This window comes from Pristiophorus japonicus, chromosome 3 (assembly GCF_044704955.1).
Source record: "Pristiophorus japonicus isolate sPriJap1 chromosome 3, sPriJap1.hap1, whole genome shotgun sequence".
NCBI lineage: Eukaryota > Metazoa > Chordata > Chondrichthyes > Pristiophoridae > Pristiophorus > Pristiophorus japonicus.
The window spans coordinates 261,997,627-262,017,659 of NC_091979.1; the positions used below are offsets into that span (position 1 = coordinate 261,997,627).

The window sequence follows — 20,033 nt, forward strand, 5'->3', positions numbered from 1 at the left end:
TCAAATGCACTAGAAGTCGGATTTAAATGTTCACAAAAAAAGCAGTTCATTCAAATAACATGTTTTCCAATTAACTCTACAGCCAGCAAAAACATCTGGAAAGGTCCAATTGCTATTTTATGTACCGTACTGGTCACTAACTGTGTAATTCATAGCTCCCCATAATTTTTCAGTCAAGACTGAATATCCATAGCAAATACATTTTGAGCATCATAAATAAATATTTGGACGCTTGATATAAAACAAGCTTAGTAAGTGTTCAAAAAAAGCATTAAAACAAACCTCCCCAGTACATGCTTGTAACCATTTCATTTTCCCTTTCAGGAAGGAGTAGGCCTCACAATATGGCCAGAATAAGACAATGAAATGTTCTCACACATATAAGGCACTGTTTGGATTCATGGTGTTTGCAAATATTTCACCCCGGTGGCACAGTGAGCTAGAAATTTGATAAAACCCAGAAACGGGCGATGCCACAGCAGGCCGAGGTTAACTCCCTCACTCCCTCGTAAAAAGAGCACAGGCAGCACCCTGATTTAAATGAGCGCAGCGCAGAACCTAGCATACAACGCGCTCTTTCAGGCGATAAGATCAGCAGGAGGGCAAAGGTTGGGTCTGAAGTATCTGCGTGGCGTTATGAGGAAATCGCAATTTCTGAAAGCGTAGTACAATGTTTCCGGTTATGTTTCTCGTGTTTTGTAGGTTGATAGAGAGGGTATGCAAGATAAATCAAAACCTAAAAATACACTAGTCTGTCAGATTTTAAAGAATGCAACCTGCAGTTTAGTTGAAATCTATGTTTAATTCAACTGCTGACACTCTCAAATATTTAGCCGGCTAATTTGTCAAGCACAATAATTTCTCAAAAAAAAGTCATCATTAACTGATTGCAATTTGGGTGGAACCATTCTAGCAGTTTGAGGTTCCAAATATTTGAAGTTATGAAAACTCAAGCAACATGTGTCATAAAATTTCTGATCACACCATCCAGTGCAAACAATGTCAAAATGATTTGAAACAGTGATTAGTAGAGAGTGCAAACCTGTCACAAAGCCTGGGTTCGGTGGAGCTGCACATGTTCTACATAGTTATTGAAGACTTCTCAGAGATGTATGGATCTCCTCTGCTTTCCCCCGGATCTAAGTGCTGGCAGTGGCTGTATGCACAGGCGTGCTTTGGAGAGAGTGTTAAAAGGAGCGTCGAGGTCCAAAATCACTCAGCGTGTGTCAATTCACCATTACACGCCAATTGGCGTCACGCTCTTGATCATTAAAATATTTGAGGGGCGCGCTGCCGACCTGCCCACTATGGCGGCGAGCGTGTTCCACGTGGGCGTAAGCGAGGCTGCTGCCATTTTCTCTTCAAAACCCGCCTTGACGGCCGGCGATAAAGATTACAATTTCTGGGCCAGTATTTTTCAGAATACAATTAATTTCAATTCACAAGTACAGTAATTTTTATTATGAAGGCAAATGCAATTCCCATTTTATGTGCAGCAAGATTTGACAAACACAGAAGAGATGAATGACTAATGAATCTGTAATCAGTTGTGAGATGGGATAGCAGGAGAACTGCCTGCCCTTTTTAAAACATTGTTGAGTGATCTTTAACGCCCACCTGAACCACAAGTTTTAGTTCATGCTGTTGAAGCCCTGGTGTGGGGCTTGAACCAACAATCATTTGATTCAGAGATGATAATGCTACCAAATGCAGTAAGCTGGCACTAACACAAGGGGAGCGCAGAACATGTCTAGACACGTTCAGGGGCACAATAACAGCAGCATGTTGTATATAATGCATTGGATAACATTCTTTGCCACAGACGTATTGTTGATTCAGTCAATTGACTGGTAGCTTGAACACAACACACTTGCTGATGGAACTTTTAATCAATATGAATGTTGTAGAACTTCCGTTTCTTAATTGGAGCTTCTTCCCCTGAAGGAGGTTGATATTATTTTTGACATTACTTTTTGCTTCTGTCTTCTAGCATTGGATCAACTGCTTGCAGAACTTGAGACATTTTTGAAGTTACTGGATAAAGAAAACCTCACTCTCACAGCCTTAGCAAAAAAATGTGTTTTATCAGATCTACTTCACAACATCATCAGTTCTTCAGGTCAGTGTTAGATTTAGCTCTGGTTTGAATAATATTGTTATAGGAAATTCAGTGGCACTGAATCTTAGAACACCTTAATCCACAGCTACCTAATGGGGAAAGTCATTCAGACCAGAAGGTTCGGGTTAGATGTCGCGACTGTGCTGTGTTAGTTGATTGTAATCGGATGGCAGGGTAAGACACTACAATTGGACTCCGCACCCCCAGGCTAGGAAGAGAAAAATCAACCAGCATTCCTGTTCCTAAATATCTAGGGATAAAGGAACAGGAGTGGGCCATTCAGCCCATTGAGCTTGTTCCACCAGTCAATTAGATCATGGCTGATCTATTCCTTGACTCCATCTGCCCACCTTGATTCCATAACCCTTAATACCCTTGCCTAACAAAAATCGAATGGTCCCTGTTGCAAAGTGCACAGATGTGGTCAGAGAGTTGTGAGCAGGTTGTGATTATCTCCACAGTTGAATATCCTGCTGAGACTGTCTGGACTCCACTTGAAGAAAGGCCACTTGGGCGAGGTACAGGAGGGTTGGGCAATGCCTTCATCCTAGCGTGAATCAAGAGGAGAACATTGCAAGTATGAGTTCATCTTTCAGCCAAAAAGTCAAGGGCCTGAAATTAGTCTCAGGCAGGGGTGCAAAATGAGTGGTATGGGCTCGGCCACCAGCTATACGCAGTGCCTGATATTTGATACACTCACAATAAAGGATGAATCTGAGTACTGTGTACAATGAGCAAGTGTGACCTTAGCTCCTTTAATAAGACTCCAGAGTCCAGGTACCTCGTGGGTGGCCTGCTTATATACCGTGCTCCCAAGGAATCCTGGGATCCCTTGGGACTCCAACAGGTAGGCCCTCTGATGGTAGTGTAATACAGGTTACAAGGGGTTAAATACATAACATCACTCCCCCATGAAGTCAACAGTACACTTATTTACAAGGTGAGACGATCTGGGGCTTTGCGCTCCCTTGTCGATCGTCTCGGTGCGGGTGTGGGTGAGTTGGTTAGTTCTTCGCTGGGCTGTTGGGCAGCCGGCCTTGCTGGGCTGCTGGGGATGGTGAGTTCAGCTTCATGGTCAACCATGATGTCAGTTGCCACTTGTGTGTGTGTGTTGGAAGGTTAGAGTTGGTGGTGTCCTCTTCGGGTTGTTTGTAGCTGTTGGTGAACCGCAATTTGATTTGGTCCAAATGTTTTCTGTACGTTTGTCCATTGGCCAATTTGACCTGAAACACCCTACTCCCCTCTTTGGGTGTGACCGTGCCAGTGAGCCATTTGGGACCATGTTCATAATTGAGCACAAACACAGGATCATTGATCTCAATATCGCGTGACAAATTTGCGCGGACATGGTACACATTTTGTTGATGCCGCTTGCTCTCCACGTGATCATAGAGATCAGAGGGACAAGAGAGAGCCTTGTTTTTAGCGTCCTTTTCATGAGCAGCTCTGCTGGGAGAAGCCTGGTGGGTGAGTGGGGTCTGGTGCGGTAGCTGAGCAGCACTAGGGACAGCCGGGTCTGCAGGGAGCCTTCCAACACACGTTTCAAGCTTTGCTTGATGGTCTGAACTGCCCGTTCTGCCTGGCTGTTGGATGCGGGCTTGAACGGGGCAGATGTGACATGTTTGATCCCATTCCGGGTCATGAATTCCTTGAATTCAGCACTGGTGAAGCACGGCCCATTGTCACTGACTAGGATATCAGGCAATCCGTGCTAGGCAAACATGGCTCGTAGGCTTTCAATAGTGGCCGTGGACGTGCTTGCAGACATTATCGCGCATTCAATCCATTTAGAGAGCGTCCACGACAACCAAAAAACATTTTGCCTAGAAATGGGCCCGCATAGTCCACGTGGATTCTGACCACATTTTGGAGGGCCACGACCACAAACTTAGCGGTGCCTCTCTGGGTGCATTGCTCAGCTGAGGGCAAGTGTTGCACTGGTGCACGCATGACTCTAAATCTGAGTTGATGCCGGGCCACCACACATGGGATCTGGCTATGGCTTTCATCATTACAATGCCTGGGTGAGTGCTGTGCAGTTTACCTATGAACGTATCTTTGCTTTTCTTGGGCAAGACCACGCGAATACCCCACAACAGACAGTCCGCCTGCAGGGACATTTCGTCTTTACACCTGTGGAACGGCTTAATCGCCTCCTGCATCTTTGCTGGGACACTGCAGCAGCTCCCATGGAGGACACAGTTTTTTTTAGCAAGGACAGTAAAGGATCCTGGCTGGTCTAGATGCCCTTGGACAAACTCCTGAACGCATAAGCGACCGGTTGCAAGATCCTCGATTTGTTAGCCTGTTGTAACACACACCCGACCCCGTATGACGACGCATTGCAAGCTAGCACTAATCGTTGACATGGGTTATACAGGACAAGCAGTTTGTTTGAACACAACAAATTTCTGGCTTTCTTAATGGCAGCCTCTTGTGAACTCCCCCATACCCAGTCGTCTCCCTTGCACAGTAGCGCATGTAGGGGTTCTAGCAGGGTGCTTAACCCAGGTAGGAAATTACTGAAATAGTTAAGGAGTCCCAGGAACGACCGCAGATCCGTTATGTTCTGTGGTCTCGGTGTGTTCTTGATGGTCTCTGTCTTGGCGTTGGTGGGTCTGATGCCGTCTGCCGCGATTCTTCTTCCCAAGAACTCGACCTCCTGCACCAGGAAAACACACTTTGAGCGCTTCAACCTGAGCCCCACCCGATCCAACCGACTAAGAACCTTTTCTAGATTCTACAAGTGCTCAATGATGTCCCGACCTGTAACCAGTATGTTGTCCTGGAAAATCACGGTGCGAGGAACCGACTTTAGCAGGCTCTCCATGTTCCGTTGGAAGATTGCCGCAGCCGACCGAATCCTGAAAGGGCATCAGATAAAGATGAACAGACCTTTGTGCGTGTTGATGCAGGTGAGGCCTTTCGAAGACTCCTCCAGCTCTTGTGTCATGTAGGCCAAGATCAGGTCCAGCTTGGTGAACATCTTCCCTCCAGCCAGGATCGCAAATAGGTCATCTGCCTTGGGTAGCGGGTACTGGTCCTGTAGCGAAAAACAGTTAATCGTTACTTTATAATCCCCACAAATTCTGACCGTGCCGTCCTCTTAAATACTGGGATAATCGGACTAGCCCATTCATTGAATTCCACCAGCACGATGATATCTTTTCGCTGCAGCCTGTCCAGCTCAATTTCCACTTTCTCACGCATCATGTACGATACCACCCGTGTCTTATGGTGGATGGATCGCGTACCGGGAACGAAATGGATCTGCACTTTCGACCCCAAGAAGCTTTCAATGCCTGGCTCGAACAACGATGGGAACTTGCTCAGGACCTGGGTACATGAGGCGTCGCCGACGGACGAAAGCGCTCGGATGTCGTCCCAGTTCCAGCGGATTTTTCCCAGCCAGCTTCTGCCAAACACTTTGCGGCCATCCCCTGGCACAATCCACAGCGGGAGTTTATATACTGCTCCGTCATAGGAGACATTGACTTCTGCACTGCCAATTACAGGGATTAGTTCCTTGGTGTAAGTCCTTAGTTTGGTGTGAATGGGGCTGAGCTTGGGCCTGTGTGCCTTTTTGCCCCACAGCCTGTTGAAGGCCTTTTTACTCATTATGGACTGACTTGCACCCGTGTCCAGTTCCATAGATACTGGAATTCCATTCAGTTCAACTTTCAACATTATTGGTGGACATTTCGCAGTGAAGGTGTGTATCCCGTACACTTCTGCCTCCTCGGTACGAGTCTCCAATTCAGCCTGATCCACAGTGGATCGATTTTCCTCTGCAACGTGGTGGTTTGCAGGGTTTGCAGCTCGCCTGCACATTCGCTGGAGGTGTCCCATTGTTCTGCAACCGTTGCACGCATAGTGCTTCAAGCGGCATTGATGGGGCCGATGATCACCTCCACAACACCAATAGGGTGTTAACTGCCTCGCATTAACGATTGATGGCGGACTCTGGGTCATCTGAGGTCGAGCAGCAGCAGCCGGTGTGTATGTTCTGCCATGTATATTTCTGCTCGAAACCGACGTTACTTTATGCGCAGTACTGGCCGAAACTTCTTTACTCTGCGAAATCTGTTTGGTGTTGTCGCTGGTGGACATAAATACCTGGGCTATGGTTATGGCTTTACTTAGATTCGGAGTTTCTACAGTAAACAGTTTGTGAAGGATTGTCTCATGGCCAATGCCCAGTACAAAAAAGTCTCTAAGCATTTGTTCTAGGAATCCTTCAAATTCACAGTGTCCTGTGAGGCGCCTTAGTTCGGCGACATAGCTCGCCACTTCCTGGCCCTCCGATCGTTGACAAGTGTAGAACCGATATCTCGCCATCAAAATGCTTTCCTTAGGATTTAGGTGCTCCCGGACCAGCGTGCACAATTCTTCATAGGATTTCTCTGTTGGTTTTGCCAGAGCTAGGAGATTCTTCATAAGGCCAAAGGTTGTTGCCCCACAGATAGTTAGGAGGATCGCCTTTTCGTTTGGCAGCGTTCTCATCCCCATCCAGCTCATTGGCCACGAAGTATTGGTCGAGTCTCTCCGTGAAGGCCTCCCAATCATCCCCTTCTGAGAATTTCTCCAGGATATCAAGTGTTCTTTGCATTATCGCGCGGTTGTTCGTTACTTCGTCAACAATTGATACACTCAAAATAAAGGGTGAATCTGAGTACTGTGTACAATGAGCAAGTGTGACCTTAGCTCCTTTAATAAGACTCCAGAGTCCAGGTACCTCGTGGGTGGCCTGCTTATATTACCTTACTCCCAAGGGATGCTGGGCTCCCTTGGGACTCCAACAGGTAGGCCCTCTGGTGGTAGTGTAATACAGGTTACAAGGGGTTAAATACATAACAATATTCAGTTCCAGTGCAGTCAACGTATAACAGGCGGCCAATCCGATATCACCTGTTTTGTGACACCGCCCGAGACAATTCTCTTGACCAATGTTTCTTGCTTATGCAACAGCTGTCAAAGATCCTCCTGTCTGTGTAATTGGTGCTTTGTTACAGAATTTTAGACATGCTGGCTATTGAAGTGGCCACGCATCACATAGAAACATAGAAACATAGAAAATAGGTGCAGGAGTAGGCCATTCAGCCCTTCGAGCCTGCACCGCCATTCAATGAGTTCATGGCTGAACATGCAACTTCAGTACCCCATTCCTGCTTTCTCGTCATACCCCTTGATTCCCCTAGTAGTAAGGACTACATCTAACTCCTTTTTGAATATATTTAGTGAATTGGCCTCAACAACTTTCTGTGGTAGAGAATTCCACAGGTTCACCACTCTCTGGGTGAAGAAGTTTCTCCTCATCTCGGTCCTAAATGGCTTACCCCTTATCCTTAGACTGTGACCCCTGGTTCTGGACTTCCCCAACATTGGGAACATTCTTCCTGCATCTAACCTGTCTAAACCCGTCAGAAATTTAAATGTTTCTTGAGATCCCCTCTCATTCTTCTGAACTCCAGTGAATACAAGCCCAGTTGATCCAGTCTTTCTTGATATGTCAGTCCCGCCATCCCGGGAATCAGTCTGGTGAACCTTTGCTGCACTCACTCAATAGCAAGAATGTCCTTCCTCAAGTTAAGAGACCAAAACTGTACACAATACTCGAGGTGTGGCCTCACCAAGGCCCTGTACAACTGTAGTAACACATCCCTGCCCCATACACAAATCCCCTCGCTATGAAGGCCAACATGCCATTTGCCTTCTTAACCGCCTGCTGTACCTGCATGCTAACCTTCAATGACTGATGTACCATGACACCCAGGTCTCGTTGCACCACCCCTTTTCCTAATCTGTCACCATTCAGATAATAGTCTGTCTCTCTGTTTTTACAACCAAAGTGGATAACCTCACATTTATCCACATTATACTTCATCTGCCATGCATTTGCCCACTCACCTAACCTATCTAAGTCACTCTGCAGCCTCATAGCATCCTCCTTGCAGCTCACACTGCCACCCAACTTAGTGTCATCTGCAAATTTGGAGAAACTACATTTAATCCCCTCGTCTAAATCATTAATGTACAATGTAAACAGCTGGGGCCCCAGCACAGAACCTTGCGGTACCCCACTAGTCACTGCCTGCCATTCTGAAAAGTACCCATTTACTCCTACTCTTTGCTTCCTGTCTGCCAATCAGTTTTCAATCCACGTCAGCACACTACCCCCAATCTCATGTGCTTTAACTTTGCACATTAATCTCTTGTGTGGGACCTTGTTGAAAGCCTTCTGAAAGTCCAAATATACCACATCAACTGGTTCTCCCTTGTCCACTCTACTGGAAACATCCTCAAAAAATTCCAGAAGATTTGTCAAGCATGATTTCCCTTTCACAAATCCATGCTGACTTGGACCTATCATGTCACCTCTTTCCAAATGCGCTGCTATGACATCGTTAATAATTAATTCCATCATTTTACCCACTACCGATGTCAGCTGACCGGTCTATAATTCCCTGTTTTCTCTCTCCCTCCTTTTTTAAAAAGTGGGGTTACATTGGCTACCCTCCACTCCATAGGAACTGATCCAAAGTCTATGGAATGTTGGAAAATGACTGTCAATGCATCCGCTATTTCCAAGGCCACCTCCTTAAGTACTCTGGGATGCAGACCATCAGGCCCTGGGGATTTATCGGCCTTCAATCCCATCAATTTTCCCAACACAATTTCCCGACTAATAAGGACTTCCCTCAATTCCTCCTTCTTACTAGGCCCTCTGACCCCTTTTATATCCGGAAGGTTGTTTGTGTCCTCCTGAGTGAATACCGAACCAAAGTACTTGTTCAATTGGTCTGCCATTTCTTTGTTTCCAGTTATGACTTCCCCTGATTCTGACTGCAGGGGACCTATGTTTGTCTTTACTAACCGTTTTCTCTTTACATATCTATAGAAGCTTTTGCAGTCCATTTTAATGTTCCCTGCAAGCTTCCTCTCGTACTCTATTTTCCCTGCCCTAATCAAACCCTTTGTCCTTCTCTGCTGAGTTCTAAATTTCTCCCAGTCCCTGTGTTCACTGCGATTTCTGGCGAATTTGTATGCCACTTCCTTGGCTTTAATACTATCCCTGATTTCCCTTGATAGCCACGGTTGAGCCACCTTCCCGTTTTTATTTTTACGCCAGACAGGGATGTACAATTGTTGTAATTCATCCATGCGGTCTCTAAATGTCTGCCATTGCCCATCCACAGTCAACCCCTTAAGTATCATTCGCCAATCTATCCGAGCCAATTCACTCAAAGTTACTCTTCTTTAAGTTCTGGACCATGGTCTCTGAATTAACTGTTTCCTTCTCCATCCTAATGTAGAATTCCACCATATTATGGTCACTCTTCCCCAAGGGGCCTCGCACAACGAGATTGCGAATTAATCCTCTCTCATTACACAACACCCAGTCTAAGATGGCCTCCCCCCTAGTTGGTTCCTCGACATTTTGGTCTAGAAAACCATCCCTTATGCACTCCAGGAAATCCTCCTCCACCGTATTGTTTCCAGTTTGGTTAGCCCAATCTATATGCATATTAAAGTCACCCATGATAACTGCTGCACCTTTATTGCATGCACCCCTAATTTCCTGTTTGATGCCCTCCCCAACATCACTACTACTGTTTGGAGGTCTGTACACAACTCCCACTAGCGTTTTCTGCCCTTTGGTATTCCATAGCTCCACCCATACCAATTCCACATCATCCAAGCGAATGTCTTTCCTTACAGTTGCATTAATTTCCTCTTTAACCAGCAACGCCACCCCGCCTCCTTTTCCTTTCTGTCTATCTTTCCTAAATGTTGAATAGCCTTGAATGTTGAGTTCCCAGCCTTGGTCACTCTGGAGCCATGTCTCCATGATGCCAACCACATCGTATCCGTTAACTGCTAACTGCACAGTTAATTCGTCCACCTTATTCCGAATACTCCTCGCATTGAGGCACAGAGCCTTCAGGTTTGTCTTTTTAACACACTTTGACCCTTTAGAATTTTGCTGTAAAGTGGCCCTTTTTGTTTTTTGCCTTGGGTTTCTCTGCCCTCCCCTTTTACTCATCTCCTTTCTGTCTTTTGCTTCTGTCTCCATTTTGCTTCCATCTGTCTCCCACCAAATTGGCTCTTGTGCCATTTCTTTGGAAATATCTTTTTGAGGTTGATAAATATCTGGTACAGCTCCTTCTCTTGTATTTCAGCCGACTCTTTAACTATGGGTTGCAAGGTAAGTTAAGATGGAGAATGCTGGAAATTCACAGTGGGTCAGTCAACATTTAAAAAAGAAAGATAGGTTAATGTTTTAGGTGGGATCTGGGAAAGTCGTGTGCAATTTTAGTTGGCAATCAGTTTGTTTTTATGTCATCCACTCCTTTATACAGATTCAGATGAATACAGAATTCCAGCATGATGTTGCTAATGTGGAAAATATAGTTCATACAATCATGATTCTCCCACCTACCATTACTATCCAGTTTGGAGTTGGTGAAAATGGTTCACTCAGTCCAAAGTTTCAGAAATTTTCCATGACTTAAATTTTTTTTTTTATCACCAGATGTCAAGCATGCAGTCAACTGCTGCCACTCTCCATGTTGGTCTAGTTCACCTGATCATGTTTCTCTGCATTAGATGCGATATCACATTTCACCTCTTTTGGTAATGAGGAAAAGAGTTCTGCCCTATTGTTGGCTTGAAAATTGCGGTGGGAGTCTCGGCCTGTTCTGCTCCTGGGCCTGCAGGTGTAGACCTGCATAAGGCCCACCTATCCCAGGGCGCATGTGGTATGCAAACGTCCCTGGGATCGCGTGGGCTAGGCCAACCAATGACAAAGGGGGATTCCTATGATGTTTCTGGGGAACCATTTACATACAGAATCCTCATAAGCATATTAGAAATCATTTCATAAATAAAACTTCACACTACTTAAATAAAAATAAGTGATCGCATGTTCAAAATCAATTTAATTCTTCAGTTAAACATTTAAAATAAAAATTACATTGTTTGAAAAATAATTTTTTACATTTTAAACAGGATAGAAATTTAACTAAACTAATTTTAAATGTAAGGGAATGTTTTAAAATAATTTTACAAATTTTATTTTAACATTTATTTTAACCCTTACAATGATAAAAAGAAGGCCATATGTCTACTTTTACCAGGCATAAGGGTTAGTGGAAATTTACTGAGCGGTAATTGGGCAAATAGCTTAACCCTGTGCCAGCGAAAGTGAATTAGTAGCAGATACAGTGGATCCGTCCAAGCGAAACTTGACAGATCGCGAGTTCTGGGTTTTCGCACAGTGCAGCACATGCAGAAACCATGAACTTGCGGGGCTATTCTAAAGGCTTCCAATCTGAAGGCTTAATCAAGCATATCTAAATTAACAGTAAAGATAAATGCAGTTGAAGGAATAGCCAGAAAATTTATTTTAAGGAAAATATTATTATGCGAGAAAGTTTTTTAACTAAACTTGAACACCACCAAGAAAGCCAATTTTGCACATTTTGGTCTGTCTGACGATCTTTGCTTTATAATGGAGTGTGTGATGACACATTTCTCCTAAACTCTCCTTTCTTCTTGGCAGTTAACTACCTATTGTATCTGCATATTGCCAAACCCTCTTCAAATGTCCTCTGGTCACCATGGAGCTAGTTCTTCACTGCTTGCCAGTGAATCACCGGTTAGAGAAGTACGTGAATCCACACATGTAGCACATCCAAACCACATAAAACGTTTTATTCCCGTTGCTGCCACGTGAGTTTTGGGGTCCTTTAGTGCCCTTCAGAATAAAGACTCTTTGAAGCCATCAATTCTGTTCACATGCATATCAGATGTAAACAAATAGCGTTCTGACTTATATAATTATGAATTAGGGAAGACCAGACAATCTTTGATATACCTTAGTTTAACACTCATATGGAATAAACAAATCCTGTATCTACCCCGGGACTTCGAAAATGCTTTAAACTTTACTCAGGATTTACTGGGGAGGGACGTCTTGAAGTGAGCTTTGATAACTTAACAAATGAAATCTTGTTAATTTAACCAGGGGAAAAGAATTTTAAAACTAAATTAAGTGCACCTTTGATATCATCACAGAGCTAGTCAGTGGGATCGGGCAGAGCTCCAACAGGCACAAAAGATCAGTTGTGTAATAAAACCTTAATGAAAGAAACCATGAATAATTAAAACTGGGGAGCGAAACCTACCACTGTTACTGACATATTAGTGAGTTACTTCGTCTCACTTCATTTTTCAGCTTCTCAAAGCTGTTAATTTGCCCCAAGAGGGTAAAGGATAATTATTCTGGGAACGGTGGAATATTTGCTGGGATGGCAGCATAAGACATGGGCCAGTGACATTGATTGGTTTTTCTATATTGCTAGGTCACTATAACTCAGATACTACTTCACAAAAAGTTCAACATGATAATGTAATTCTCTACACATTGCCACTCATTGACCTTCAAAGGTTAGGCCAAATCCTCACTCAGTATGTGCATGTAGCCCACCCCAAATTCTTTTAACAATAAAGCAATTAACTCGTTGTGCATATTTCATGGTGTAGCAGTCATTGCCTTTTTGTTGCCTGATCTTTATTACCCCAGTAGATTTTTGGTTATAGTCTAGTTACCAGTTTGAGACCAATTTCATTTTGAAGCACGATGGGACCAGGGGACCCTTGTTGCACAGTCAGCTTGCATTGGTCTCTGGAAAAAGAAAATGGAGCTCTTTTCATCAGTTAACTTTTAATGTTCGAGTAATCATTTTGCAGCTGAATAGAACAGCGTGGGAGAAAGGACAATCTCTGGGGAACCTCTGCCAAATATTAGGATCTTATTTAAAAGTAGGTTGCTGAGTTTGAATGTAGTTTCAAAATAGCATCTTACCTTCAGAAGACAATCGATGTGTCAGACACGGTTAAGGAAACAGTGACAAGGATGATTTTCAGATTTAAACTCTACACAAAGGTTACACAATTTATCTTGCTTTTATTGGAGATGGGGATTAATTGAGATTGTAATGATAAATTAGTTTGAATATGAGAATTGATAGATGTTTCTTTAACATCAGCAAGTGTCAATGTTGCAAGTAAAAATAGCAAGTTAGAGCCAAAATGGAGAAGTAGATACATTTGCAAGAAGAAATTTAAAAGCAGAGGTTGAGGTAACAAATGTTGCTTTCAGCTATTATAAATGTCTCTATAATTCTTTTATAATGTAATTATTAAGAATGCTAAGATCACCTGGAATGTCTGCAGAGATTCTGCTGACCTACATCAGTAACCTCAATGGAACCCTTGAAGAAACAGTGTAAAGAGCTAAACATGACTTCTTACACTGTTTCGCTGAGAGTTCTGATTATCGTCCGCCAAAGCTTTAGTAATACATCGGGAGAACCCTATGTGTTATGTTCAGAATAACTCCACAAGACTGTATGCTGTAAGGTCAAACTGATGTGACCTTAGTCTCTTTAATCTAACTCCAGAGTGAAGAAGCAGCATGGCAGACAATCTTTTATACTTGCTTGCAGGAGGTGTGCAGGTGACCCTTGGGTCTCCAACAGGTGCGCCCCCTGGTGGCAAGTCTTACTCTATTATAAAGTTTACATACATAACATCACTCCCCCCCCCCCCCCACCCCAAAGTCTTAGATACAAGTGATTTACAAGTTGAGCCGATCAGGGACTCTTCATTCCCGGGTGATAGCCTGAGTTGAAGTCCTGGCATGGGTGAGTTGGTTGGATCATTGCTACACTGCGGTGTGGCTGGTCTGATCGGACTGTCGGGCATGGTGGGTTCATCCTCGTGATTGACAGCGAGGTCGATTGCTGGTTGGGTGTGTGTTGGTGGATCAATGATGTAATGCCCCCTTCAAACTGTTCTTGGTTGTCAGTGAATCGCAGTTTGGTCTGATCCAAATGCTTTCTGCATGTTTGTCCATTCAGAAGTTTGACAACAAACACTCTATTCCCCTCCTTGGCTAAAACGATGCCAGCAACCCATTTGGGATCGTGACCATAATTACGAACAAATACAGGGTCATTAACCTCACGCGATACAGCCGCGCGATCGTGGTACACGTTATGATGGTGACGCCGGGTTTCTACATGATCATTGAGATCCGGGTGGACTAAGGAGAGTCTGATTTTGAGTGCTCTCTTCATTAACAATTCTGCAGGGGGAACACCAGTAAGCAAGTGCGGTCGCGTCCGGTAGCTGAGCAGAACCCGAGATAACCGGATCTGCAGGGAACCGTCCGTCACGCATTTCAAGCTCTGCTTGATAGTTTGGATTATCCATTCCGCTTGACCGTTGGATGCAGATTTAAACGGGGCAAACTTGAAATGCTTGATGCCATTGCGAGTCATGAACTCGTTGAATTCCGAGCTGGTGAAACCTAATCCATTGTCATTAACAAGGACATCGGGCAAACCATGGGTGGCAAACATGGCCCGGAGGCTTTCAATGGTGGCAGTGGACTTACATGATGATATTATTCTACATTCAATCCATTTAGAATAAGCGTCCACTGCTACAAGGAACATCTTTCCTAGAAAGGGCCAAGTGAAATCTATGTGGACCCTGGACCACGGTTTGGAGGGCCATGACCACAGACTCAGTGGGGCCTCCCTTGGTGCATTGCTCAACTATGAGCAAGTGTTACATTGGTGTACGCATGACTCCAATTCCGCGTCAATGCTGGGCCACCAAAAGTGTGACCTGGCAATAGCCTTCATCATGACAATGCCTGGGTGGGTACTGTGTAGGTCATGTATAAACATTTCTCTGCCGTTATTTGGCATAACCACGTGATTCCCCCATTGGAGAAAATCCGATTGGATGGACATTTCATCCTTGCGTCGGTAAAAAGTCTTAATTTCTTCTTGCATTTCCCCGGGAACAGCCGACCAGCTCCCATTTAAGGACGCAATTTTTTTACCAGTGATAGCACAGGGTCCTGGCTAGTCCAGGTCCTGATCTGGCGAGCCGTGATGGGTGATCCCTCACTCTCAAAAGCATCCATTACAAGAAGCAAGTTTGCGGGTTGCGCCATTTCCACCCCGGTGGTGGGCAATGGTAGCCGACTGAGGGCAAAGGAACAGTTCTCAGTGCCTGGTCTGTGGCGGATTACACAGTCATACGCAGATAATGTTATTGCCCATCTTTGGATGCGGGACAAAACATTGGTGTTAATATCTTTGCTTTCTGAAAACAGCGAAGTGAGCGGTTTGTGGTAGGTTTCGAGCTCAAACTGGAGTCCAAATAGGTGTTGGTGCTTAACCCCGTATACGCATACTAATGCTTCTTTCTCATCCATACTGTAGGCTCTTTCAGCGTTAGATAAACTTCTGAACGCATATGCAACCGGTTGGAGTTTGCCTGACACATTGGCTTGCTGTAACACACAACCGACCCCGTACGAAGATGCATCACATAGAAACATAGAAACATAGAAAATAGATGCAGGAGCAAGCCATTTGGCCCTTCGAACCTGCACCACCATTCAATAAGATCATGTCTGATCATTCACCTCAGTACCCCTTTCCTGCTTTCTCTCCATACCCCTTGATCCCTTTAGCCGTAAGGGCCATATCCAACTCCCCTTTGGATATATCTAACGAACTGGCATCAACAACTCTCTGCGGTAGGGAATTCCACAGGTTAACAACTCTCTGAGTGAAGAAGTTCCTCCTCATCTCGGTCCTAAATTGCTTACCCCTTATCATTAGACTGTGACCGCTGGTTCTGGACTCCCCCAACATTGGGAACATTCTTCCTGCATCCAACCTGTCCAGTCCCATCAGATTTTTATATGTTTCTATGAGATCCCCTCTCATTCTTCTAAATTCCAGTGAAGAAAAGCCTAGTCGATCCAGTCTTTTTTCATATGTCAGTCCTGCCATCCCAGGAATCAGTCTGGTGAACCTTCGCTGCACTCCCTCAACAGCAAGAACGTCCTTCCTCAGATTAGGAGACTAAAACTGAACACAATATTCCAGGTGTGGCCTCACCAAGGCCCTGTACAGCTGCAGCAAGACTTCCCTGCTCCTATACTCAAATACCCTAGCTACGAAGACCAACATGCCATTTGCCTTCTTCACCGCCTGTTGCACCTGCATGCCAACCCTCAATGACTGATGTACCATGACACCCAGGTCTCGTTGCACCTCCCCTTTTCCTAATCTGTCACCATTCAGATAATATTCTGCCTTCATGTTTTTGCCATCAAAGTGGATAACCTCACATTTATCCACATTATACTGCATCTGCCATGCATTTGCCCACTCACCTAACCTGTCCAAGTCACCCTGCAGCCTCTTTGCATCCTCCTCACAGCTCACCCCGCCACCAAACTTAGTGTCATCTGCAAACTTGGAGATATTATTCTCAATTCCTTCATATAATCATTGATGTACATTGTAAATAGCTGGGGTCCCAGCACTGAGACCTGTGGCACCCCACTAGTCACTGCCTGACATCCTGAAAAGGACCCTTTTATCCCGACTCCCTCCTTTCTTAAAAAGTGGTGTTACATTAGCTACCCTCCAATCTATAGGAACTGATCCAGAGTCGATAGACTATTGGAAAATGATCAACAATGCATTCACTATTTCTAGGCCCACTTCCTTAAGTACTCTGGGATGCAGACTATCGGGCCCTGGGGATTTATCGGCCTTCATTCGCATCAATTTCCCTAACACAATTTCCTGACTAATAATGATATCCTTCAGTTCCTCCTTCTCGCTAGACCCTCAGTCTCCTAGTATTTCCGGAACGTTATTTGTGTCTTCCTTCGTGAAGACAGAACCAAAGTATTTGTTCAATTGGTCTGCCATTTCTTTGTTCCCCATTATACATTCATCTGATTCTGACTGCAAGGGACCTACGTTTGTCTTCACTAATTTTTTTCTCTTCACATATCTATAGAAGCTTTTGCAGTCAGTTTTTATGTTCCCAGCAAGCTTCCTCTCATACTCTATTTTCCCTCTCCTAATTAAACCCTTTTTCCTCCTCTGCTGAATTCTAAATTTCTCCCAGGCCTCAGGTTTCCTGCTTTTTCTGGCCAATTTATATGCCTCTTCCTTGGATTTAACACTATCCCTAATTTCCCTTGTTAGCCACGGTTGAGCCACCTTCCCCGTTTTATTTTTACTCCAGACAGGGATGTATAATTGTTGAAGTTCATCCATGTGATCTTTAAATGTTTGCCATTGCCTATCCACCGTCAACCTTTTAAGTATCATTCGCCAGTCTATTCTAGCCAATTCACATCTCATACCATTGAAGTTACCTTTCTTTAAGTTCAGGACCCCAGTCTCTGAATTAACTGTGTCACTCTCCATCTTAATAAAGAATTCGACCATATTATGGTCACGCTTCCCCAAGGGGCCTCGCACAACAAGATTGCTAATTAGTCCTTTCTCATTACACATCACCCAGTCTAGGATGGCCAGCCTTTTAGTTGGTTCCTCGACATATTGGTCTAGAAAACCATCCCTAATACACTCCAGGAAACCCTCCTCCACCATACTGCTACTGGTTTGGTTAGCTCAATCTATATGTAGATATAAATCGCCCATGGTAACTGCTGTACCTTTATTGCACGCATCCCTAATTTCTTGTTTGATGCTGTCCCCAACCTCACTACTACTGTTTGGTGGTCTGTACACAACTCTCACTAGCGTTTTCTGCCTTTGGTATTCCGCAGCTCTACCCATACAGATTCCACATCATCCAAGCTAATGTCCTTCCTTATTATTGTGTTAATTTCTTCTCTAACGCTGCCCCACCTCCTTTTCCTTTCTGTCTATCCTTCCTGAATGTTGAATACCCCTGGATGTTGAGTTCCCAGCCTTGGTCACCCTGGAGCCATGTCTCTGTAATCCCAATTATATCATATTCATTAATTGCTGCCTGCGCAGTTAATTCGTCCACCTTATTACGAATACTCCTTACATTGAGGCACAAAGCCTTCAGGCTTGTCTTTTTAACATACTTTGTCCCTTTAAACTTTTACTGTAATGTGGCCCTTTTTGATTTTTGCCTTGGGTTTCCCTGCCCTCCACTTTTACTTTTCTTCATTCTATCTTTTGCTTCTACTCCCATTTTACTTCTCTCTGTCTCCCTGCATAGGTTCCCATCCCCCTGCCATATTACTTTAACCCCTTCCCAACAGCACTCGCAAACATTCCCCCTTGGACTTTGGTTCTGGTCCTACCCAGGTGCACACCGTCCGGTTTGTACTGGTCCCGCCTCCCCCAGAACCGGTTGCAATGTCCCAGGAATTTGAATCCCTCCCTGCTGCACCACTCCTCAAGCCACATATTCATCTTAGCTATCCTGCAATTCCTACTCTGACTAGCACATGCCACTGGTCGCAATCCTAAGATCACAAGCTAGTACTAAACGTTTACACGGGTCATACAATACAAGTAACTTGTTAGAACATAGCAGGTTTCTGGCCTTATCGAAGGTTGTCTCCTGAGATTTACCCCAAACCCAGTCGTCACCCTTACGTAGCAATAAATGCAAAGGTTCCAGCAAAGTACTCAACCCAGGTAGAAAGTTACCAAAATAGTTGAGGAATCCCAGGAACCAACGCAGCTCCGTCACATTCTGTGATCTGGGTGCATTCTTGATGGCCTCCGTCTTAGAGTCTGTGGGTCTGATGCCGTCTGTCGCAGTCTTTTTCCCCAAAAATTCGACCTCTGTTGTCAGGAAAACACATTTGGAGCATTTCAGCCTAAGTCCCGCCCTGTCCAGTCACTTTAGAACCTCTTCCAGGTTGTGCAAGTGTTCGGTGGTGTCACGACCAGTGATCAGGATGTCGTCTTGGAACACAACGGTGCACAGAACCGATTTCAGCAGACTCTCCATGTTCCTCTGGAAGATGGCAGCAGCCGAGCGAATCCCAAAAGGGCATGTGTGGTATATGAACAGTCATTTGTGCGTGTTGATGCATGTCAATCTTTTCGAAGATTCAGCCAATTCCTGTGTCATGTAAGCAGAGGTTAGATCCAGCTTGGTAAACGACTTCCCCTCTGCTAATGTTGCGAACAGGTCCTCCGCTTTGGGTAGTGGGTGCTAGTCCTGTAATAAGACTCGGTTGATTGTTACTTTGTAGTCGCCGCAGATTCTGACCGTGCCATCGCTTTTCAGCACCGGAACAATTGGACTGACCAATTCGTTGAACTTGACTGCCGATATAATTCCCTCTCGTTGAAGTCTAACTTTCTCCTGCATCATATATGGAACCGCTCAGGCCGTGCATCAGGGACTAGATCGATCTGCACTTTGGCGCCTGTGAAGTTACCGATGCCTGGCTCAAATAGCGATGGAAATTTGTTTAGCACTTGGATGCACGAGGCATCACCCACCAAAGACAGCGCTTTGATGTCGTCCCAGTTCCATCGGATCTTTCCTAGCCAACTTCTGCCGAACAGCGTTGGTACAATCCATAGTGATAAATCATGCACAGCTCCATCGCATGATACCTTCACTGCCGCACTGCCAATGACTGGCATGAGCTCTTTGGTGTAAGTGCGCAGCTTTGTATGAATCGGGCTTAGTTTTGGTCTTTGTGCCTTGTTGCCCCACAGTTTCTCAAAAGTCTTCTGGCTCATAATTGACTGACTCGCCCCCGTGTCCAATTCCATGGAAACTGGAATGCCGTTTAATTTGACTTCAACATTATCGGAGGGCTTTTGGTGGTGAAGGTGTGTACCCCATACACTTCCTCTTCAGCTTCGGGTTGAGTTACCTCTCTTACTCATTCAGCATGATCCGTGCCGGATCGGTCATCTTCTGCCGACTCTGCCACGTGGTGAGTCGCAGCACGTCTGCACATTCGCTGGAGGTGCCCCATTGTTCTGCAGCCTTTGCACACGTAGTGCTTGAATCGACATTGATGGGCTCTATGATTACCCCTGCAGCG

The 20,033-nt window shown here is 44.8% G+C and overlaps 1 protein-coding gene across 3 annotated transcripts in view; it reads left to right on the forward strand.

Moving 5' to 3' along the window:
- Nucleotides 1–20,033, forward strand: part of afap1l2 (actin filament associated protein 1-like 2) — a 304,943-nt gene that overhangs the window by 125,933 nt on the left and 158,977 nt on the right. For all 3 annotated transcript variants that reach the window (XM_070876591.1, XM_070876593.1, XM_070876592.1), the window contains one exon: nucleotides 1,991–2,119. In XM_070876591.1, the coding sequence (XP_070732692.1) occupies nucleotides 1,991–2,119 (129 nt within the window). The remainder of the gene's footprint in view (nucleotides 1–1,990; nucleotides 2,120–20,033) is intronic.